We start from the raw sequence: 21368 nt of genomic DNA, 5'->3' as shown, positions 1-21368 counted from the left end.
GTAAGTATCCAAGAAATAAATGTAAGTCTATGTGATGTCCCCAGAAGTGAAGGAAATACGTGTGTGTGTGTGTGAGTGTGTGTGTGTGTGAGAGTGTGTGTGTGTGTGTGTGTGTGTGTGTGTGTGTTGGAATAACAGGTCAAGGAGGAAATCTTTTAAGCAGCAATGACTCATTTTAAATTCCTGCTATATTACATTTTGTCTTCAGTGAATTGGTATTACTTTTCTGAACTAACCTGCAGGCATCAAGGCCTCAGAAGTGAACTCTGACATCAAGTAAAACAAATTCTAGTTTGTCTTCTCATTGTTTCCATCTAACTATTTCTGCAATAGTACCTAACTGACTTGTGAACTGAAAAGAAAAACCAAGGGAAAGCATCTACATTAATGCACATGGACATCGTCTGACATCTTTGTTGGTTCTTTGCTAACTTTCTGTCCTAAGTTTCTTAATAATTTAAGCCGACTAATGAGCAATTTCAAGTGACAAATACAAAGGTTTGTCAGATTTCACACACTGTTAGTAGGATATACTTCTGTTGTTATACATCAACACCTACAGAACAGGCGGATGCTGTTTAAAAATCATTCAACAGACATCGAATAAAAAAATATGTACATATCAGCAGAAAGCTATTATTTGTTAAGCATTCTGAAAATATTGAAAAACAGCAAATCTTTGCACAGGAGAAGCTGCAACTAGTAAATGTTTGGCATCTTTCCTTTTAAAAAAATGACCAAAATTATAAATCGATGATCAAGATGATGGCAGAATAAAAAACCAACCAAGGTTCAGGATCGAATCAAACCTACCTTGTCTTTGGTTCCTATGAGTTCTATGATGTTATTGTTACCTACAGATTGTCCAATATCCAATTTTGGTTCTAACCTGACTCATAAAACTACCAATTCCAGAGCACCCTTGTGGTCTAGGGGTTTAACTCCATAAATCTCCAGTTTGAACCTTGGCTGGGACCTCTGTTAAATGTTGTACCAACCTCTCTATTGCCTAGATCTGTACAATCTAACAAAGGCATAAAAAGTCCAAAAATACGTCCACTCCCATTCCACTGCCCAACAGTCTTACCTTGTAGCTGCTGCTGCTCCAGGGCCAGTGTCTCCAATGTGTAGTTGCAGAACTCCAGATTCTCCATTGCTTGCATGCGGGCTGTCTCATCCTCCTCCTCCTCCAACATGGTCCGGAGCTCCTCCGCTGTGTGTGCATATGCCTCCATGTCGTGCTCCACCTCTTGTAGTCGTAGCAGCAGCTGGTACTTTTCCTCTTCTTCCCTCTCTCTCTGGCTCTCCAACTCCATCTCTCTCTGCAGCTCTTTCTCTGCTTCCAACTGGCACCGGATTTCATGTTCCTGGGCAGCTGCAAGGTCACCAAACTCAGTCTGCCCTTCTGTTATTTGGTCAAGGACGTTTATAGCTGGTTCGTCAGGAGTGTAGAAGATGGGGCTGTTGGTGAAGGAGTTGCTGGTTGGAGGAACAGTATTTTGTCTTGGACAACGAGGAGGGGGACGCGGAGCAGGGCGGGCTGGTTTGTATGCAGCTGGGGCTGGGGGGCGAAGGACTCTAGGACGAGGAGGAGGAGGGCGAAGGGTCCTGCGCCTCTCTAGTGAGGAGGAGGCAGAGTTCGACTGCAAGAGGTGGGGCCCTGGCGAATGCAAGGAGCCACGGATGATGTCGCTTTCATCGCTGTAGTCCAGAATGGAAAAGTGGCGTGATATATGGGACTGCTGGCTCAAGTCACCTACAGACGACATGTCCCTGGGAGCATCAGAACTCACGTTAGTGTCACTATATGAAGTAGTCAAGCTTTTCTCAAATTCGAAAAGCTGCTGGGATAGTTTGGCCTCAAGATCACTGGCTGAGGTTGCCAGGGTATCTAAGGTGATGGATGTTGGCATTAAACCATTGAAGCCACGCATTGTCTGCTGGGAATGCCGTGTCTCGGGACTGCCCATCATCACATCAGCATCACTGACACTAGCATGGCGAGTTAGCTTCCTCTGCTTATGGCTCTGGGCAAGGTTAAATAACGCCTTGCCAAGACTGGCAGTTCTGTTATTGATGGTGGCACCATCCGCTGGCGGACTCTGGTAGTATCTGCTGTCTTTAGACCAACCAGAGTGAGTGCTAGGGAGGGTAAGGCTATGGGTTAGTTTGGACTGTAAGGATTGAGAGTTACCATTAGTATGCTTAGACCGATTTGTGCCAGAGGATGGACCATGGTGCCTATGACTACGTGCAGGCAGGCTAGGCCGAGATGGGAGTCTGGGTCTTGCTGGAGGAGTGGATTTGGGTCTCTCAGGCCTTCTCTGTGCTGGGGCGACAGGTCTACGTGGCTGAGAGTCAGGCCTGCTGCCCCCATCCCTCCGTCCTGTGTTGTTAGTTTGAGCTCCAGTGCTTTTGCTTTCACTTTGCCACCTGTGCTCCTCAGTCCTCTCAAAGTAGTCCAAGTCCCACACTGTATGGTCCTCATATGTCGTCCACTCAGAGTCATTCTCTGACCCATTGGGACACACATGGTCTGAGCTGTATTCAGAAGTACAGCTTTTCTCTTTGTCTTCCTCCGGTTCAACAACATTGGTTTCGTCTGCAGATTTCAGTCCTTCGTCCTCTATTTTGACAAAACGATGAGGAAAAATACCACGCTGACCTCGCAGTTCCCCTTCCAGCCAACCATCTTCCAAAGTGTTTATAACACGTATGCGATCCCCCATATCAAAGTCCAACTCACCTGGTTCCATGGCCCGAAACTCATATAGTGCCACTACATAGACACCGCCCTCCTCTTCTTCTACAGTCTCCTTCTGCTCATCTTCCTCTCTCACATAAACCTCTCCTTCCTCTACACATTCCTCTTCAGTTCCCTCTCCTGCATCGTAAGGGTCCTCGTACCGCAGTCCAGAATCATTGTTCAAATACTGGCAGTCCACAGGCTCCTGGGGAGATCGGAGGGGACCCAGGAGCTCCACAAACCCCTCTGGGAAGATGCCCCTGCGGCCCTCCAGCTCCCCCTGGAACCAGCCCGGCTCAGGCAGGCCGGTGATGATGATTAAGTCTCCCTCACGGAAGTCCAGCTCCTCATTGAGTTGCGCATGGAGGCTCATGAGGGCCCGGGCTTGGCCCAGGGCGTAAGGAGGGAGCTCTGAAGCCTGGGCCTGAGCTGAGCGCTCAGACAGCTGCCTGGAACGGCCTGAAAGGTTCAGCTCCTTCACACATGATGTGGGGAAGAGACCACGGGCTCCCCAGGCATTACAACCACGCTGCCAGGTTTCTCCAAGGTCCATGGACCCTCCTGCCTCGCCAACAACCACATCTCCTACAGACACATAGAAAAAATGGGATCACATTTAATATTCATATTTCTGATGAGAATCACATAAAAAGAAAGTGTTTCAAGTCAAATGTTAAGTAAAAAGATAAACTTTCTATAAAGTTGCACCAGCTCTCTTTCAGCATTATATCATTATAGGCTTGACCTAAGATGAATGAAATTGGAAGAACTACAAGAAAGTACCAGGTATTTTAGACTTTTTTGTCAAAACTATTGTCTACATCAAGGTAGGCCTGCTAACATTACAGAGTATTAAGTTATTTCAGATTGCCGTTATTATTATACTTTTAATAACTGTGCTGGGGTCAGCACTGCTGCTCATATATCTGGAGAATCAGGGATTAAAGGAATGTTGACTGGTCATCCAGAAGTCATGGGGGTCACATTCCAAAGACCTGCGGCTCCACCTCCCATTGTGTCTGGGACCAAAACTGGCACACAGCCAATAGAGACCATGGAAATTCATACTGGAAATGAACATTTAAAGCCAGTAAAGACTCTTTCCTATGATCCAGGAAATGTTATTATTGCAGAGAAAACAAAAATTTACTGGAATGTTGGTGTTTAGTGAATTTGATCAGGGGTTGAATCAAAATAAAATAAGAAATATGTAAGTATGATTAAAGGACACTGAATGGATTGCTAATGAATTATTTGACATAGTTGGGGAAATTGAATGCAAAGTCGTCCCATTCTATGCTTAACATGTTTTAACATAAGTGTTCCACAAGATGAATTTAAAATACCTATTTTGTTAAAATCAACTTAAATGCAGAATTCAACTCTCAATACTTCATCTACCACTATGACTAATACTACCACTAGTTCTTCTAATGACATTGAAAGACAACAATAAAAGCTTTTACCGATGTAAAGGATCTCTGCAAACATCAGTGTTGTATGCCTGAGAGTGTTGTGAATGACAAATCAGAAAAAAACAGCAAAACAATTAATGTAATCATGCGAGACAAGCCAGAAAAAGTCAGCTGCAGTCTGTGTAGGTTTCAGTTTGGCTCTGGGGACATCTAGTGGTGAGTTCTGGAAAGAGACTTTGTGTGTTGTGTGTTTCTTGTGTCAACACTGGGAGTGTTTCTGTCAAATTGCTGCTCTAACAATGAATTTCCCACTGGGGAATCCACCATGGTTTTAAGTCATATCAGTACCCACATAGAATGGAATCATAATCTGCAAACGGAATTACAATAGAAAATCCCAAAGTTTTAAGAAGACAGACTTAAACTTAAGAATGGCAGGCCCAAGTAAATGTATATGGCTATAAAAGAGAAATTAGTGCTAATATGCTTATCCTCAATTTACTTCATGTTTTCTTCAACACAACAGATTTGCCTTCGGACTTTCAATTAATAATGGTGGGGCAATTAGCCCACCATTAGAATCAATGTTACTTTAATGGCCTTAAACAAAACAGCTCATGAGGACGGGAGCTCTGTCCCCAACCAAAAACCAAACAATACAAACCTGTGCCTGTCGGTCTGTAGCTGTCACACAGTGAGAGTCAGTATTTAGGGTTTCTTTAAGTTTTACTCCTACGTCGTGGCATCAGTTCTAACTTGTCTTTATAAACTCCCTCGGGATGACATCACAGGCTTGATTGTTGGCTGACGTGTTTTTAGCTCTGGCTTAGAGCTGTTTATGTTGATAATGATGATAATGAAATGAGGGGGGCAATCTTTGACGATGTTCTTAGAGTGAAATTCTCTTTCAAAGAAGATGCCATCAAAGAAAACCAGTGCCTTGTCTCCAATCACTGTGATCAATTGCTTTATTACAGTCTAATTTGTAGAAAGAATTCCCTTTTTCACTCATTTTGTCTTACTAACAAAAAATTGTTTGATTGTCATCTCTGGCAACATTCAACTTATGTGCCAGCTTGTGGCAGCGGAGACAAGGCGTCAGGTCACAATATCAAACACAACACGTCTACACTACAACACAAAACAAACAATTTACCTGAGCACAGCGACATCAACAAGTAGCGTTAAGCTAAGTGAGAAAACATGGCTCATTAGAGTTAACACCAGTGCTATTTAACAAACAGTGTTTGGCTTGTGTTACTTGCAGCATCCGGTGCAAAAATCTACTTCCACATAACAGATAACTAAGCACATGCCAGCTCTGATAAAAGTCTTCATGTTTTATGACTTGGAGTCATAAAGACTACAAGTGATTCATGCTCGAGTCACTGCTCAAAATAAGTGTGCAGTATGTCCGTACCTCTCTTCAGGGACAGGTTGCCCGGCTCTGCTGTGCTGAAATCGTTGATGCACACATACAGTCTGTCTCCAGGCTTGGTGCTGGGAATGGTAACCTCTTCCACAAAGGTGCTGGGAAACTGACCTGAAGACAGGAGACGGAGGAAGAACACAGCCGGATGACGACGGCGAACACAGTGAAAAACATCTTCAAACATACGTCTGTTTCCTCAAGACAATGACAGCAATGACTGCTGTACCTCACAGACATAAACGCTGTACACTGTTATCCTAATTTCACAATTTGTAGTGGTGTTAATTTTGAATAAAACGAAAATATGACTAATTATGTTCGTAAACAACCTTTTTCCCCCTAAGATGACCAACATCATTAAACATTAACTGACAAAAAAGAGATGAAATAGCATTCATTGTTTTGTTTTTTTTAATGCAGGAGTTCAGCTTCATGTCACATGCTGCACTGAGGACTACACCAGCAGCACACAATGAGCACAGTCAGGAGCAACTTACATCAACTATTAGAAAGCAAGTTAAAGTTAACAATGATATCGACAGGGCTTGGTACAGAATCAGTTTACATCTTTCCAGGGAAGTCATGCCATAAATGTACTAATATCGTCTGTGTGTTCCAGGGACGTTCTGGCAAGCCCACACTGACTTCCCATCTGCACTTCCCCTCTGAGGGAATCCCCTTTCTCATCTTAAGTGACGCTCCACTCTTGGAAAACTTAAGTGGATTTCTGTGCGTTTGACCTTTCAAGGGCGGAGAAAGGAAGGGGACAATAATGTACCCTTCAGGGGCAGATCTTGTCCAGGATGTATTGTGATCTTTCACTGTTTCCTCTGCAAAATGTGAAATTAAACATCACCTGATATGAGAAAGACACTTTATTTAATTCCTCGCTTTTTAGAGCAGTTCATTGATTGTTTTCTATTATCAGACCTCCTTAAATACAAGAATGTGTCATTTTTAATGAAAACCCTGCTGCCTTGCTCCACCAGTGGCCTGCCACAGACTGTGGTGTAACATGCATGCAAAAGTCAGAGAGGAGAGGAACCACAGCATGTCAACAATTATTAGAAAGCATTGCTGCCAAACACACACAGCTTGAAGTGCTCACACATGTACACTCCAACACCAAAATGAAGGACCACTAAGTCAACCACAGTTTCCCATGCGGCCTGCTTTTATAATCAATAATCTACAGGAAGCTTCTCCATGTAGTTTTTCATTAGGCTGACGTTCTTTTTGGCAAACAAAATGTGTCTTCTCCACCATATGGGTTTGTTCTTAGTAATAATGACTCCAGACACGTTACCTGTGACGCCATCTTTGTTACCAAGCAACCAGAACTCGTCCAGGACACTGAGCACCTCAATGACATCACCGGTGAAGAGTGGCAGCTCCTCAGAGACGCTGGGGAGAAACTCGAACACAGCACGCACCACCGATCCTGCTTCCATTACTCATAACCTGCGGAGGTAAACGAAAAAAAGGGAGAGACAGAGAGATGATCCCCACACTGTTTTATATAAAAATGCATGAAAAAGGAAAAGGAAAAGAAAAAGAAAAAGAAAAAGAAAAAAGCTAGGATTATTGACAAGATGCTAAAGGTGCAAAACTTAAGTCTTTTCCCACAAGGGAATGTGTCTCAGTTTTCTAAACCAGGCACACTGGTGCTATTCAAAATAATTGCCACACAAATCAACAAACGCCTCACAGGGAGAGCAAGCTTCCGTGAAACAACACCAACTGAAAGGGGAAGTGAGAGCGTGAGAAACCCACAATAAAATAAAAGAAAGAGAAAAGCAAAAAAGAGAGAGCTGTACTTAAGAAGACTGAGAGACATTCCTCAACACTCTTCTCGCCTTCTCCTGTTTCTCTGCTCTCTCACAGGGAGACGAGGGTCAGGGATGTAAGGTACCTACAGCTCTGTGTATTATGCAGTATTTAACAGTAGATATTTTATATCACATGGAAATATTTACACCTACTATATATCTGACCTTTGTGTCCCTCGTGTAAACAGCACAGAAGCACAGAAATCGTCACACTTCTTCTTTGATGCACACTTATCTCTTTCTCACTTCTTTGGTTCAATGAAATGAATGCACCACCTGCAAAGGCTACTGGTCTTGACTGACTTCATTTAAACATGTCTCCAGCAGGATGATGAGTGGTTAAAATTATTAGTTAAAATAGTTTTAAAATTATGTGTGCGAGAGGAAGCCGTATATTTGGAACCCAACTGCTTCCATCACTTTTAGTCCCGTAAAAGGTAAGAAAATTATTCATATTTGTGCACAATTTCTCTTTAAATTATCAACAAAGTGAGAAAACAGGCGAAAACAGAGCAAAAATGGCATTTCATAAACATTTTACCAGCCCTGGTGTATCATTATCTGGAGACAGAGTAACCACAGGTGGGGATGGACACTCTGAAAGAGACAGGAAATGGGAGAAGAGGGCTGTAGTTTGCCACAATCAATGGGCCCTCTGTTAAGTGGGCCGAAGGGGAGAGGGACAGGACTCTAGCCCACTTCAGGGCAACTGTCCCTGGGGAGAGACGTGGTTTAGGTTATCCTGGACGTGGTTGTGGAGGTAGATAGAGGACAGATGACCGGCATTAACAGACAAAAGAAAGAGCACTGAATGTGTTTTTTGGGTGGTTGCTTGAAGCGAAGGTTAATCATCAGACTGTTCCGCTCAACAAAAAGTTGACTGCTCAGTGAAGTACAGTAGGTTGTGAACTCAACACCACATAGTGTTGAAGCCACAGTGAAACCCAAGCTAAGGCTTTAACTAATGCACGCCAATGGGAGGTGTCCAAGTAGTGGCTAAACAACACAGCAGGCAGTGAGCACAAACAGGCTGTGTAGCCATTCATTCAATGGAACAGAATGTGTAATTCATTCAAGGCACCGGTGTATTTCATTTAGTCGCCTATTATTATAACTTCCAGGGAACCACAGGAAACACTGGTTGATACGTCAGAGAGCGAGGCAGAAACATCAGACACCATGGCAAATTAAACATGTCCTGACATGCACACAGGCGAACGTTTATCATCCATCTTTGAGGAAACAGTGAGGAATAATGATCTACCCAACAACTTACAGCCTCACCTGTTGTGTCTTACAGACTGTGTTAATCACAAATAAAAGAAGGCCGCTCACACCAACAGAACACTAATCTGTGTGCTTTTGGAGAGGACTTCTTCTCAGTGCATCAAGTCAGGCACATAAAGTCTTATTCTCTGACCTTATACACTGAGGAAGGGTTCTGCCAGAAACTGATGTTCCATGAATTGAAAAGAACATCACAGAAAGTCGCATTTAACTTCACAATGTCTTAAGCATGAATACGTAGTGGGGAAAAAAATGAATCAGGCCTGGATCTTTTGTCTTCTTGTGAAGTGTGATGACGCAATCTCTTTCATTATATGTGAAAACCACATGCAGATCGCAGATCTTTCCATCTTTGTTTGGAAGGATTGTATTAAACCCCACATTACATTTAAACAGTACATGCATTTACCACTTCCCACCTCTTGACTCTGTGCATCCAGCCTGCCTACCACAGCTGAGCTTACAACCAACACCCACAAAACTAAACCTCTTTCCGTACCTGACTAGAGCGCCAGGACCTGCATCGAGTCACTGGGCTGCTGCAGCTTTCTCGAAGTTAATCTTCTGATCTGCATCCAGCCAGACAAGCTCCTTAGTGTTATTTATGGGTCTGTCAGTGGGTCAGTGGCCCCTGTGCTCGGTGACTTTTACACCCGGCTCTGGCAGATGACAACACGAGCTGCCTGTTTCGTTTTCCAGCGACACTGTGGTCCCACACAGTAGCTGAACAGGGTTTCCATTCAAAATCTTACACAGGACAGCTGACACAGAAAAATAAGCTCATATCTGCTGCACAGTATATTAAATAAAGTGCATTTTTTCACTTTTCAATGGTTTGCTTTGAAATTTTGTACAGACATTCGATGCAGGATGCATGAATACTGATGACTCTCCTGATACCCTGACTTCTCTGCAACACTAGGTTGTTATAAAAAGTTAAAAATCTTAACAATTACTGGATAATATTTGCGACAGATATTCAAGGATTTCCAGAAGATCATTTCTAATGATTTTTTAAATCCTTTGCCATTTCTTCCGGCGCCATCATCAGGTCAAAATTTCAATTTGTCACCAGCGTAACCTTTATGTTCTATTAAGTGCTAACTGGCAAATTTTTTGCATGCTAAAGCACTTAAATAAGACGGTGATCATGATAAACATTAGCTGCTAAACATCAGCATGTTAGCACTGCTGACATTAGCATTTCTCTTAAAGTGCTGCTGTATAGCCTCACAGAGCTGCTAGCACGGCCTCTTAATGATGTTATATTACATATACAGCATATACAAAAACATGAAAATCAGCATATGTTAGTTTGTTAATGTAATGCTATATTATTTTTGGAATGGCTATTTCTATATGTTTAACAGACATGAAGCATGTGAAATGTGTCATTTGCGGCCTTTAGCATCAGCATGACACAATGCTAAGCTTCACCATGATGTGACATAATAAAACTCCTTGATGATATCTAGTTTAATGTCTGAATGTCGGTATAATATCACCACACAGCTCAGTTCTACTCTACTTGGCTCAGCCTATTCAACCGAGGACAAAATAAATTAGTTTCAATTTCCATCCAATCCACTCTTCTCTTTGTCGGCCAATATCACATTTCCACTACACAAAATAAATTACGTAGCAGCAGGCCTTAATTAGGGATATTGGCAATGCATAATCTAAAAAACATACTGCCACATTATGCCTGCAGTTATGGTGTTCTTGTATTTCTCCCCTCTGTTGCAAATACCGAGACACTAACATCAGTTTCACAATGCCACAACTGATTTGTGAACTACTAAAAAGCACATAAATAAGTCCATTCGGCTTCCTCTCATTGTAAAAACATAATGTGCATGTTTCAGTGTCTGAGTGGCTCATTCTGACTCACAACAGCACCAGCTAAGAGCCATTTTGTTTGGATTTGAAAAAAAAGAGAGGGAAAAATGGGATCCTGTCAGGAGTAGCAGGCCTGTCTGGAGGAACCGTTGGCAGACTACTTTCCTTCCATCAACAGGAGGCAACATTTTAAGAAACGCACACACAAAAACAATGCATATTTCAAATCAAATTAATTATGAGGTGTGGACTGCTTGCATACTAACGCAGAACACGTCAAGCGGCATTTCACACACTGTAAGGTCTTCATAACAAGACTTCAGTAGGTGTGTCTCTTCTGTTATGATTTACGAGGTCTTGATAAGCAAAGGGACTCTGATCATAAATGAGTATCCTGAACAAACAGCCAACAGAGAAAACAACAGCGAGTGACAACAGCGAAGAAAAAACATGACAGCGATCTGCATCTTCAGAGTTCTGGTGTTATCCATAATCTAAATACAGTCCCTCAATACTGGTCCAAAAGGCAGAATTTTAGACAAAAATGTAATTCATCTACCATTTTAACAACACTGATGACATAATTCAAGAACAGTGGGTACTGAGAAGGGTTTTTTTTAGGGAGTGAGGGTGAATGAGACAGTGTGACTGGGACTAGTGTGTGCCACTTGGCACCGTCCTGGAGAAAGTAACAGGATTACGACAGACAGCTAAGTCAACAGCTGACACACACACGCACGCACACACACACACACACACACACTGTACGTATACTCACACTTCACAGCTGACAGTGGGACAAAGCACCAATTGTCTGACCTGAGACGTGGCCCTGGAACCATCATCACTCTTTCCTGTCTGTGCATGTGCGTATAGGTGTGTTTCCCAACACAACGGCTGAGCATTAGATGCAACAGAAACAAGGATAAGCATACGATAGGAGGTCTGCTGTACACTGCTAGCATTTTACATAAGTAGTAAAGAAAAAAGGTTTCCATGTTGCATCAGTGTCATGAGGAAAACATCAGTCAAACAATCTGCATAACAATGACTCCATCTAATTGATTTGTTAAGGCTGGATCACATCACAGTAAGCCTACCTAGAGTCCGGCCTGCTCAGCTTCACCAGCAGCATGCAAAAAGACTGAAACTGGAAGCTACTGAGAAAGACCTTGATGATCCAAAAAACAAATTCAAAAACACACTTCAAAAATTATGGTTTATTATCAAAAGACAGATCACATCAAAATGTGATCAATCGATTTTGATTGACAACTGATGTCGTACTGATCAGCTATATGCTGTGTCCGACATCATACGTCCACTGTAGCTGACGGTGACTGGCAGTCCTGCTTGAATGACAAGCTGATTAACAGCAAAGTAACTGAGAAACAATTTTCCTATTCGGTTCATATTTGAAGATATCATTCTCTTCTTCTCACATTTAAGGATATGATGGTGTTCTCTGTTCTTTATCATTTTAAATCCAATATATCTGGACGATTGGGTTAGACAAATAAGGAATTTGAGGATGTCGCCTTGGGCTCTGGGAGCTTTTTTTTTTTTTTTTTTACTATTTTCTGACATTTTAAGACAAATGCATTAATGAGCCATTTGAGAAAAGTAATCAACTGATTCATCAATGATGGAAATAGCTGCTGTTTCCCCTCTGGCATATGTAATAAAAAACAGTTTTACTGTCGGGGGCCGAACCATTTTTATAGCAAAACCACAATTTAAAAGAGAGCAATTATTAAATGGCAAAAGCCACAAATTACATACTGGTGTCTTTAAAAGCTGAAGTACATGATGTTTAACATGGTGACTGTTGATTTCACAGAACATGACAACCATCACCAGCAGATTTACTCAGCCGTTGTTAATTAACGCTAATTCTGTGACTTGGAGAAACAGCACAAATCCATTTTGTCTGATGTCTGGTTAATACAGTCGCTGTTTACCAGTGTCTGTTCTATTTAAGCTTGTCCAGAAAATGTTTTGTACCATGAATAAGGTCGGGAATATAGGCACCTTATGATTGGATACTGATTCAGAGGGCTATGATGCAAGTACAAAACGATTGTCGATGCATCCGCATGAGATGCATAAAAATTTTTGATTCCTATACATGATTTATTGTTTTCTCACTCTGCTAAATGCTAAATGCAAGTTAAATCACAATATCAGTAAGAAAAATTGTGAGTAGATGTTTTTTTTAATCTTTCAGACCTACATACTGGACATGATCATATCTTGCTCCACTTTTTCCATTGCTGCAAGGCATCTTAGTTTCCTCTCTGTCTCTACAAGTAGAGCATGAGAAACGCTGTGATAGTGTGCGTACAGAGTGGAGGAAGTGGGATCTGCTGACCACCACTACCTTTTATTGAACAGGGTCATTTGATGCCAACAATGAAGCCGCTGCCTCATTATCTGTCTGCCTGCCAGGACGAGGCTCACGCTGATGCACCACCAATGTGCCATTCATCCTATTCAGATATACTGAAGTGGCAGACTGGCACGTGCCTGTCACATACACACACACACACACAGGCTGTTGGAATCCTCTGGAGTGGGCTGGGTGACAGCTGATGTCTTTTGATACTGATTGTTTACCGCGGACTCGTTCTGCAGTCCTCCCATCCAGAATGCTGAGTCCGCTAAAACGCATTCACCTCGAAACAACATCACCGAAACAGGTGACCAGCCAGTGGACGGTTCTGGATATTAAAAACTGTGGGACATCTGCTGCTTTTCTTTTGACCGTCTAGTCTTTCAGCACATGAGGAGGAGGAGGGGGAGAGTGAGAAGGCTCTGTATGGCTGACAGTTGTCAACACAAGTCATGTGGTTTTCTAACCATCTGTTCAGACAGCGAGTGCCTCACAGACCCCCTGGTGGCATGATGACATAGCCAATTTAGATATGACTTTTGCTATGCTTGTTATTTACAAACAAAATGTAATTAGCAACAGCAAGTCATAAATAAATGTCATAATGGGCTGAAATGGTTGAGACCGGAACAAACATAAAACTTAATGCTCTGTGACTGGTAAATAATGTGTCAAACAGTATACACACATAAAAACCGCAAGAAATGATTTAGTTCAGGACATCCTGCCGGCTTGGTGGTTTGCAAAATTGCAAAAAAAGCAAAGTATATCCAGGTTATTATCACATAAGACAGAAAAAAAGTGAAAAATCCTCACAACTGAAAGCTGAAACTAAGAATTGTTTGCCTTTCTCACTTGGAAATACTAAATTATTACAATGAACAGTTTTCTATAAAGTAATTGATTAATTAACTCATTGTTTCAGCTCTAACCCACATACCATATCATTTTCTGGGTTCAAATGCAGCCCAGAGCCTTTGTTGCATGCCAGCTATCCCAAACTCCCAGTTCTCACCGTTAAACTCATCTGTTACCTATCTTCATAAAGGCCTCCTAATAAAAATTCTAACAATCAATATGTAGTATGGTTCCACATTGCATTCTAACGTTAGTGCCTTAGACAACAACTAAAGGGCAGGACATTGAAGACAGAAGTCTGGCTTTAAAGTGCATTTCAACCAGATGAGACAGCACTACGCGGCCTCAGCCAGCTGGATGAAAAGAACACATCTGGCAAGCTGAGTCAAATGCCGAAAGACGCCAAACTCTGTTGAAATATTTGGCAAAGCCGTCCCGTTCCACTCAAACATGCAAACAGCGAACACATACACAGAGATGGTTGAAAAGGCACGCAGACATACTGTACTGTACACTAACATGCCAGCTCTGCATTTCAATACAAACAATCACTGTCGTGGAAACAAAGCCTATTTGGTCACAAGGCCACCATCAATTCGAACTGCTTACATCAAGAGACAGGAAGGACTGCACCTTTTATTTAAAGTAGTCCAAACAGAATGCTGACTCCTGTGGTTACAATGACATACCTGTTTGAGAATGCACCTACATATAAAAGTCTGTAAAAAATTCAATTAACATTTTCTTTATATATTTTTATTATTTTAGCTATTTTTCTATTATACATATCAGTTTAAATGCCATTCTACTCACCAAATTGTTACAAAAATTTGCAGATTTTTAACGACTGACTACTTAGTTGATAAAGTTAAGACTGAACTATCTTTTCCACTTTAAAGTAATGTGGTTTAGACAATAAGATTAAAGGAAATTTTTGACATTTGGGGAAATACTGTACACTTTTCTTTCTTGCCAATTGTTAGATGAGAGTGGTATGGATCTACAGCTAGCAGCCGGTCAGCTTCTTTTAGCTTAGCATAAATAGAGGAAACAGCAAGCCTGGTTCTGTCCAAAGTGAGCAAACTGGTTGTAACTAATACAAGTTTTGGTTTTACAGGAGGTCATGTGACAGAGTATAGCTTGGTCCGGAGCAGCGACTTTGTGTAATCACAGCTTGATGTTTTTACACTTTGGTTTTCATACAGATGAGCTACAACGTGCTATTAGTGAGCTTCAATCTCAATTGCTAAGGTAAGATAATTGGCTGCCTCAGGTTGAATGTGCAGATACAGGAGTGGTCCAACTACTGTTTTAAATTTACAATGCATTGTCTGGTCACATGTCAGTTACGTCGCTTTCCTTATAGACCTTGAACCTCACAGATAATTTAAGATGAAACCCGCTGCAGTATTTATGACTTTACTGGGCCCTGGCTAAACATGTGGCGCACTGGGAGGGTTGTCGAAATAATACAGTACCACTATAAAATAATCCCTGCTTAGCCAAGTCAGGTCCTGCAAAGCAGCTATTACTTTCTTTCCTGGCTAACAGTGAGCTGAGTCAGGGCAGGTCAAGTACAACAAATCTACACTTTGGTTTAGAAACAGCAAAATGTGCTCCCAGAACTCTGCTCTGTTTGTTTCCTTGTTTATATCAGTTGAAATACTTCTTATGAGATGTAAAGACATACTGTACAGAGAACATTGCAAGATGTGTTGCTGCTGCTGCACGAGTGTTGGGGAAAACCCTGGGTGGGTCCTTGGAAAAAGACTGGAAATACTCTTTCTGGCTCATCTAAAGCTCTAAATCCACCTTCGTCTTCGCATTTTCATTCAGTTTGCTCTCCAGCATCTCTGCAGTTTGGCGAGCACACAGGCGTTCCCTCAAGGGGATGTGCTTATTTTTCAGACTCCATTTCACTGTTTTCAATAGTTAACTCTTCTCACTCATGTATTTGTTTCGCCATTCCTTTCTCAAGTGTGCATGTGTTGAATATTAATGGCTTTGATGACACACACATATACACACACTGGGTGGAACTGGACTTTTGCATAAACATTTCCACAGCGAGGAGGACATCTCAGATGTCTAAGCTCAGAGGGCAGAGCGTTGCCACGGATACTGAGATCTGTTTGGACGGCAGAGGGTTTTCCCTGGGAGGACCCCAGAGGTGCCCGAGGATATGCCGCACCCTTAAAACATAGCTGGGCCCTAATAGTTAGCATATGAGCTGTTATATAACTGATCTCTCCGTTAGAATCACATCATCACATGCCTGCAGAAACATGATCAATTTATGGAGGGGGGAATAAGTTTGCTCATGTCGGAAAAAATCCATCCAAACACAAAGTTCTCACATCTTCCTCCCAAACTTTTAGACAGTTCATTGTGAATTGAGGATATTAACAAGAGACTGCCAAGATGACAGAACCAAGCCTGTTTCAATGGGTTTTGTGAATCAATAGTTAGGACAACACATTGGAATTATCTAGGAAAAGGTTGGTAATACCAGCAGCATATGAATTCAGATCTTGGAATGGTTGCATACTTAATGAGCAAATATATAAAAACGTTTCATGAATAATTGTACACGACTAAATTAGGCTTATTAAAGTACAAAACTTTCTAAAGTCCTAAAACCAGTTTAACTGCTGTCCAGAGAGACAATGAATGTCACTGTCATTGAATTTATATAAGATTATAAAACTGCGGTGTATCTTATCTGTCCAAGGTAACAAGAGACTCAAGACCTAAAGTTGCTTTGGTTTGTAGAAGCAAACAAGGTGTGCTTTTTTTCTCTTGTTTAGTCTGTATTCTTGCAGACATTGTACAATTTCTCTCAGTTGTTGTTGCTTTTCCTCACAGTCTGTCTAGTCTGATCTTAGGAAACTTCATTATTTTGTCCATTTTGTCCAAGTACTTTTTGCACCATCTTAATTATCATTCCAGTGCTGATCCATTCACAGTCCTTAATTCCTTATATCTCTTAACTCTTATCTATAGTTATAGTCTATATCTGACTAGTGATGTGCATGCTTCACAACCTTCTCTGCAGCCTCTGCACATACTAGTAACAAACTGTTCCTCCTCTTTTTCACATTCAGCTCAAATCAAATTAATTCTCCTGCCTTTCCCTGCCTATTCAGCCAGGCCAACTAATGCTGCGCTGCCAGCAAAGAACGTAAGGAATGTCATTTCTTTAATGTTTGAGATTTACTGTACCTTCTCTCTGAAATAATGGCGTATTACATAATAGAATAAAAAAATGTACTTTCCTGTTTATCCCATACACAATTACATGTTGGATTTATGGGGAGAGCTACTGCACAGTGTTTGTGAGATGTAACACATGCAAACTGACACAAATATCTCAAGTTTCTTTGTCACCAAGTGCTGATATAGGACCCTGTTTCAAGTGCTGAATAATTCAGTGTGTAGGATGTTAACGTGCATCCTAGTCAAATCCTGACTAGGCACTAAACACAAATGCTGAACAGAAGAGAAAAAGATATCCTTAATTAAGGCTGATAGAAGTTAAAGAAGCTGAAGCAGAAGCAGACTTCTGTCAGGTATGACTCAGATGAAGGAATAGGTAAAATAAATACACTGTCATGCACAGTCATCATACACATGAAAGGACAAGTTATTGACTCTTTCATTTTCACATAAAGATTTGTGTCTACATCCCTGCAGGCAATGAAAACTAAAAAAGAGTTTACGCTACTGCAGCCAAAGAGCAGCAACAAAACTGGTGTGGGTGGAGCAGAAATACTGGTATCCTTACTGCAGTGTGGATGGTTTGAAGTCATGCATTAAACGATTCAATGCACGTAGAATGCATGGATGAGTAACATGTAGATGTTGTCAGCATTAAATGCATATTTGCACCCATATGTTGTGTCTTTTTTACTACATTTAAAGGGGTTGAACTAGGATAAAAAGTCACACATTCACTCTGTTTACAATATGAACATGCACACCTGGAGCATGAAAACAAACATGGAAGATGATGATAAACTGCTGTGCAGTGGTGAAGCGACAATGGCACATTTTGAATTTACATTTTTGTCGCTGAAATTTTGGACTGAGCTACATCGTTTAAATTGTAATTACTTTCATGGCAAAAAAAACATACTGTATTGTGCTAATAGACCAAACATGTGGGCATATATATATATATAGATAGATAGATATGTATATATAAGCCATACTATACAAATGTGTACAGTATGTGGTTGTCAGCTCTAGCAGATTCCGTTTGGTCCAGACTACGTTCCAGAGTGTGCATAGCATTTGCAGCACACTCAAAGCCTGTTCTACTAAATCTGGACTCGGTTCAAGTGAAACACTGGACATAATTCAGCTACAGATTCTTTATGCCAAGTGGATGAGTCAACTACGGAACTAAAGAAAAAAAAAACCCTACTCCTCCTACAGCTCCTATACCCAGCTTATAATGTATGTCTATGGTGTGTTTCTTTCTCTGCCTATAAAATACATCACACAACTGTCAATCTGTAGAATAGAATAGAATAGAACTGGTAAATGACAGTGGTAAAAACGGGATATGTCCTGACAGAACAGAGTAGATGCAAACAGAAGAATGTGATCAAATAATAGGAGTGAAAACAACACATCATATTTCATCTGAAAATCAAGTATTATTGAATGTTGGGGTGGGAGATTGATGATATATCGCATGAGATGGAAAATCTAGATTTTGCTCTGCTGTATACCGTGGTATCTATCACTTTGATATCTTGAGGTGCGTTAGTGTAACAAAACAGAACAGAGAAGATAGAGGAGAACAGAGCAGAACAGAGCGGAACATAAAATGAATGATGAATGACAACAGAATAGAACACAACAACATTCAACAGAGTATAACAGAATAGATTAGAGTAGAACACAACTGAGTAGAACAGAACTGAACACAACAGATTTCAACAGAACAAAATAGAACAGAACAGAGAAAATAGAAGAGAACAGAGCAAAACATAATAGAATAGAACACAACAGAATTGGAACTTTCTATAACATAATGCAATAGAATAGAACTGAACATTATAGAATTCAACAGAGCAAATATCAGTGTGTGTGACCAGACCACCAGTTAAGTGTGCGCGTGACCATACCATTTCCTCTGTATGTGTGTGTGTGTGTGAGAGAGAGAGAGAGAGAGAGATGTCTATGTGTTGGTGCCCCTCTCACATGGTGGAACAACTGACAGCAGCGACCACAGGTGACAGACAGACAGCGGGACAGGGGATTATTTGGTCTGTAGCACGTCTGTCCACCGCCATCACTCATTCAGCTCACGTCAATAGTCCGCTAGCCTGATAGCTCTGTATTCAAACTGAGGTCTGAGTGGAGAAATCCTGTTCAAAGTATGCCCCAAACCACTGTCAGCACCTGACTATGACACCACAAAGCTTTTCAAATAAGTATAACAGAGGAAAACGATGCGTTATCCCTCTCATATCCACCAGAAAGTAGCTAATGTTATGGCTGAAGATGTAAAATCATGCCTGTGTTATTACAAATTTACATGTGTCTCATCCTCCGTCTTATCACAAGCTCCTACAGCAGAGTATAAGGAGCAGAAAATAAAAAGTGTCTAGTTTTGCGGTGCTTTTCCTACCTGTGAGGTTCTGAAGGTCCAATGGGAAAATGGGCTCCGGCCGTTAGATCCAGACAGACAAGATATCCAACTTCTTCAGCCTGGTGATGTGGTGGCGGAGTTTCCTACGCGACACAACTTTTGAGCAGCTACACCACCTCCCAGAGCTCCGGAACCGTGCGCGGGGTCATTATTCCCGAGAGGAGACGCTTTATTCAAGAAAACATGTTGACAGTAGAAAAGTGACACGGTGGTCGTGCCTCTGTCTCGGTAGAATCAGCTGTCATCACATTAGAAACAGGAGCAGCCGAGTCGCTTTGCGCCTCTCCATGCCTACATACAACAACGCCACCCACTTTTTCCAAAGAGACCCGTAGCTGGCTCGGCTGGTGCCTGACTGGAAAGAAAAGAAACGGGTGTTCAAAAGTACAAGAGGACCTCACTAATTTTACTTTAGCTTGATTTTAACTTAAATATATACAAAACTGCAGATATATACAGTCACACAAAATTTTCTCGATAAAGCATAGACTTCTTTAATCACTATGCGTTGCCAGCCCAGTAAAAAGTAGACTAAGCTACAGGTAGGCTAACATTTGAAGTAATTTACTTTTACTTTTTAATGTTGCATTATATTTGCTCCACTACAGTTTACAGGAAAGTATTGTACTTTTCACCACATTTGTAGCCATATAGCTGTCAGATAAGTGTAGTTATACTTTAATAAGCTACCTGCGAGAATATAAATCAGTTGAAATTAGCTCTAACGTCGTTAGCTTCATGCTACTTAAACAATGCCGCCATTATATTACTTCATTTCTATGTTATGGCCCTCAGGGGCTATCTTTGTGTCAAATAATGACTAACTTTTCTCTTAACCAATGATTAATTTCATTGTCATTTAATCTTTTTAATTAATAGTTTTGTTTCTACAATGTCAGAAAATTGTTTTACTCTGTTTATTATCATATAAGACAAATAAAAGCATGAAATCCTCACAATTAAGAAGCTGAAACTGGCTAAAGTTAGCTTACCTTTGCTTGAAAAATAGCTTAAACAATTTATCATTTGTTAAAGTAGTTGCAGATTACTTTTCTGTCAATCAAGTTTCAGCTCCATTTTGGGGATTTTCTGCACATTTTGATGATGATACGTCTGTACTTTTACTTAACACTTTGACTGCAGGACTATTACTTATAGTTGATTATTTTTACATAAGCATTACATTTAATCAAGTAAAGGATCTGAGTATTTCTTTCATCCTTCCCAACAATAAATACATCTTCTCAGAAAGCAGAACCTCATTAAAAATCAGGTTATGTGGCCAAAAGTGTATCTGCTTAATGAGCTGTAGGGGCCCTTGGTGCAGCAGAGTGGATGACTCATTCACTATTCTCCCTAACCTAAAAGAACATCAAAGTGTTGTTCAAAATACCTAATAATTTCAAAATACTGCATTTCACCTAATAATTGTGTCATTAAATGTCATGAACTGAGTTGCTCAGCAGATATAGAGCCTATTTTAAAACGCATGTACCCGACCTGTATTTCCAGATGTTTCTGAGCCCCTGATGAACCAGAGTGGACTGTGGAAACTTGAATTTTATTTAAATATGTAATAATACATCTTTAAATTTAATATACTTCATTTAAGCTGAGCTCTTCTAGGGCTCACATTGTCAGCAGATATATCCAAAATGTTCTGACGAGAAAACAACTCACCCTTTTTGTGACAGAGAATCAAGCAAAAATCAGCACGAATATTTCCTCAATTCATTACCTCATTCCTGTGCAGGTCAGCGCATGCTTGGTCTGTCCACTCTCCCCAGACCAAACACTGTTGTTCACAGTAGTTTCAGGAAGTAACATGATCGAAGTTTTGAACCAAATGATTTCTCTGCAATGAGTCCCTCTAAGTCAGTCAACTGAATGCAATCGTATGTTCCGAAT

The 21368-nt window shown here is 41.0% G+C and overlaps 1 protein-coding gene across 2 annotated transcripts in view; it reads right to left on the bottom strand.

Annotated features, from left to right (window-relative positions):
* LOC121624802 (dynamin binding protein) overlaps positions 1–19704 on the bottom strand; it is a 46079-nt gene extending 26375 nt beyond the window's left edge. Inside the window, exons 1-4 of one of the 2 annotated variants that reach the window (XM_041962708.1) lie at positions 19440–19704; positions 6900–7054; positions 5582–5704; positions 1088–3331 (exon numbers count right to left, since the gene is read on the bottom strand). In XM_041962708.1, coding sequence (XP_041818642.1) covers positions 1088–3331; positions 5582–5704; positions 6900–7044 — 2512 coding nt within the window. In that variant the 5' untranslated portion in view covers positions 7045–7054; positions 19440–19704. The remainder of the gene's footprint in view (positions 1–1087; positions 3332–5581; positions 5705–6899; positions 7055–19439) is intronic. The other variant, XM_041962707.1, reaches the window with a different exon arrangement.
* Between the last annotated feature and the right edge of the window lie 1664 nt (positions 19705–21368).

Source organism: Chelmon rostratus, chromosome 21, assembly GCF_017976325.1.
Source record: "Chelmon rostratus isolate fCheRos1 chromosome 21, fCheRos1.pri, whole genome shotgun sequence".
Taxonomy (NCBI): domain Eukaryota; kingdom Metazoa; phylum Chordata; class Actinopteri; order Chaetodontiformes; family Chaetodontidae; genus Chelmon; species Chelmon rostratus.
The sequence above is the reverse complement of the archived record's forward strand: the minus strand, read 5'-3'. Positions and strand labels throughout refer to the sequence as shown.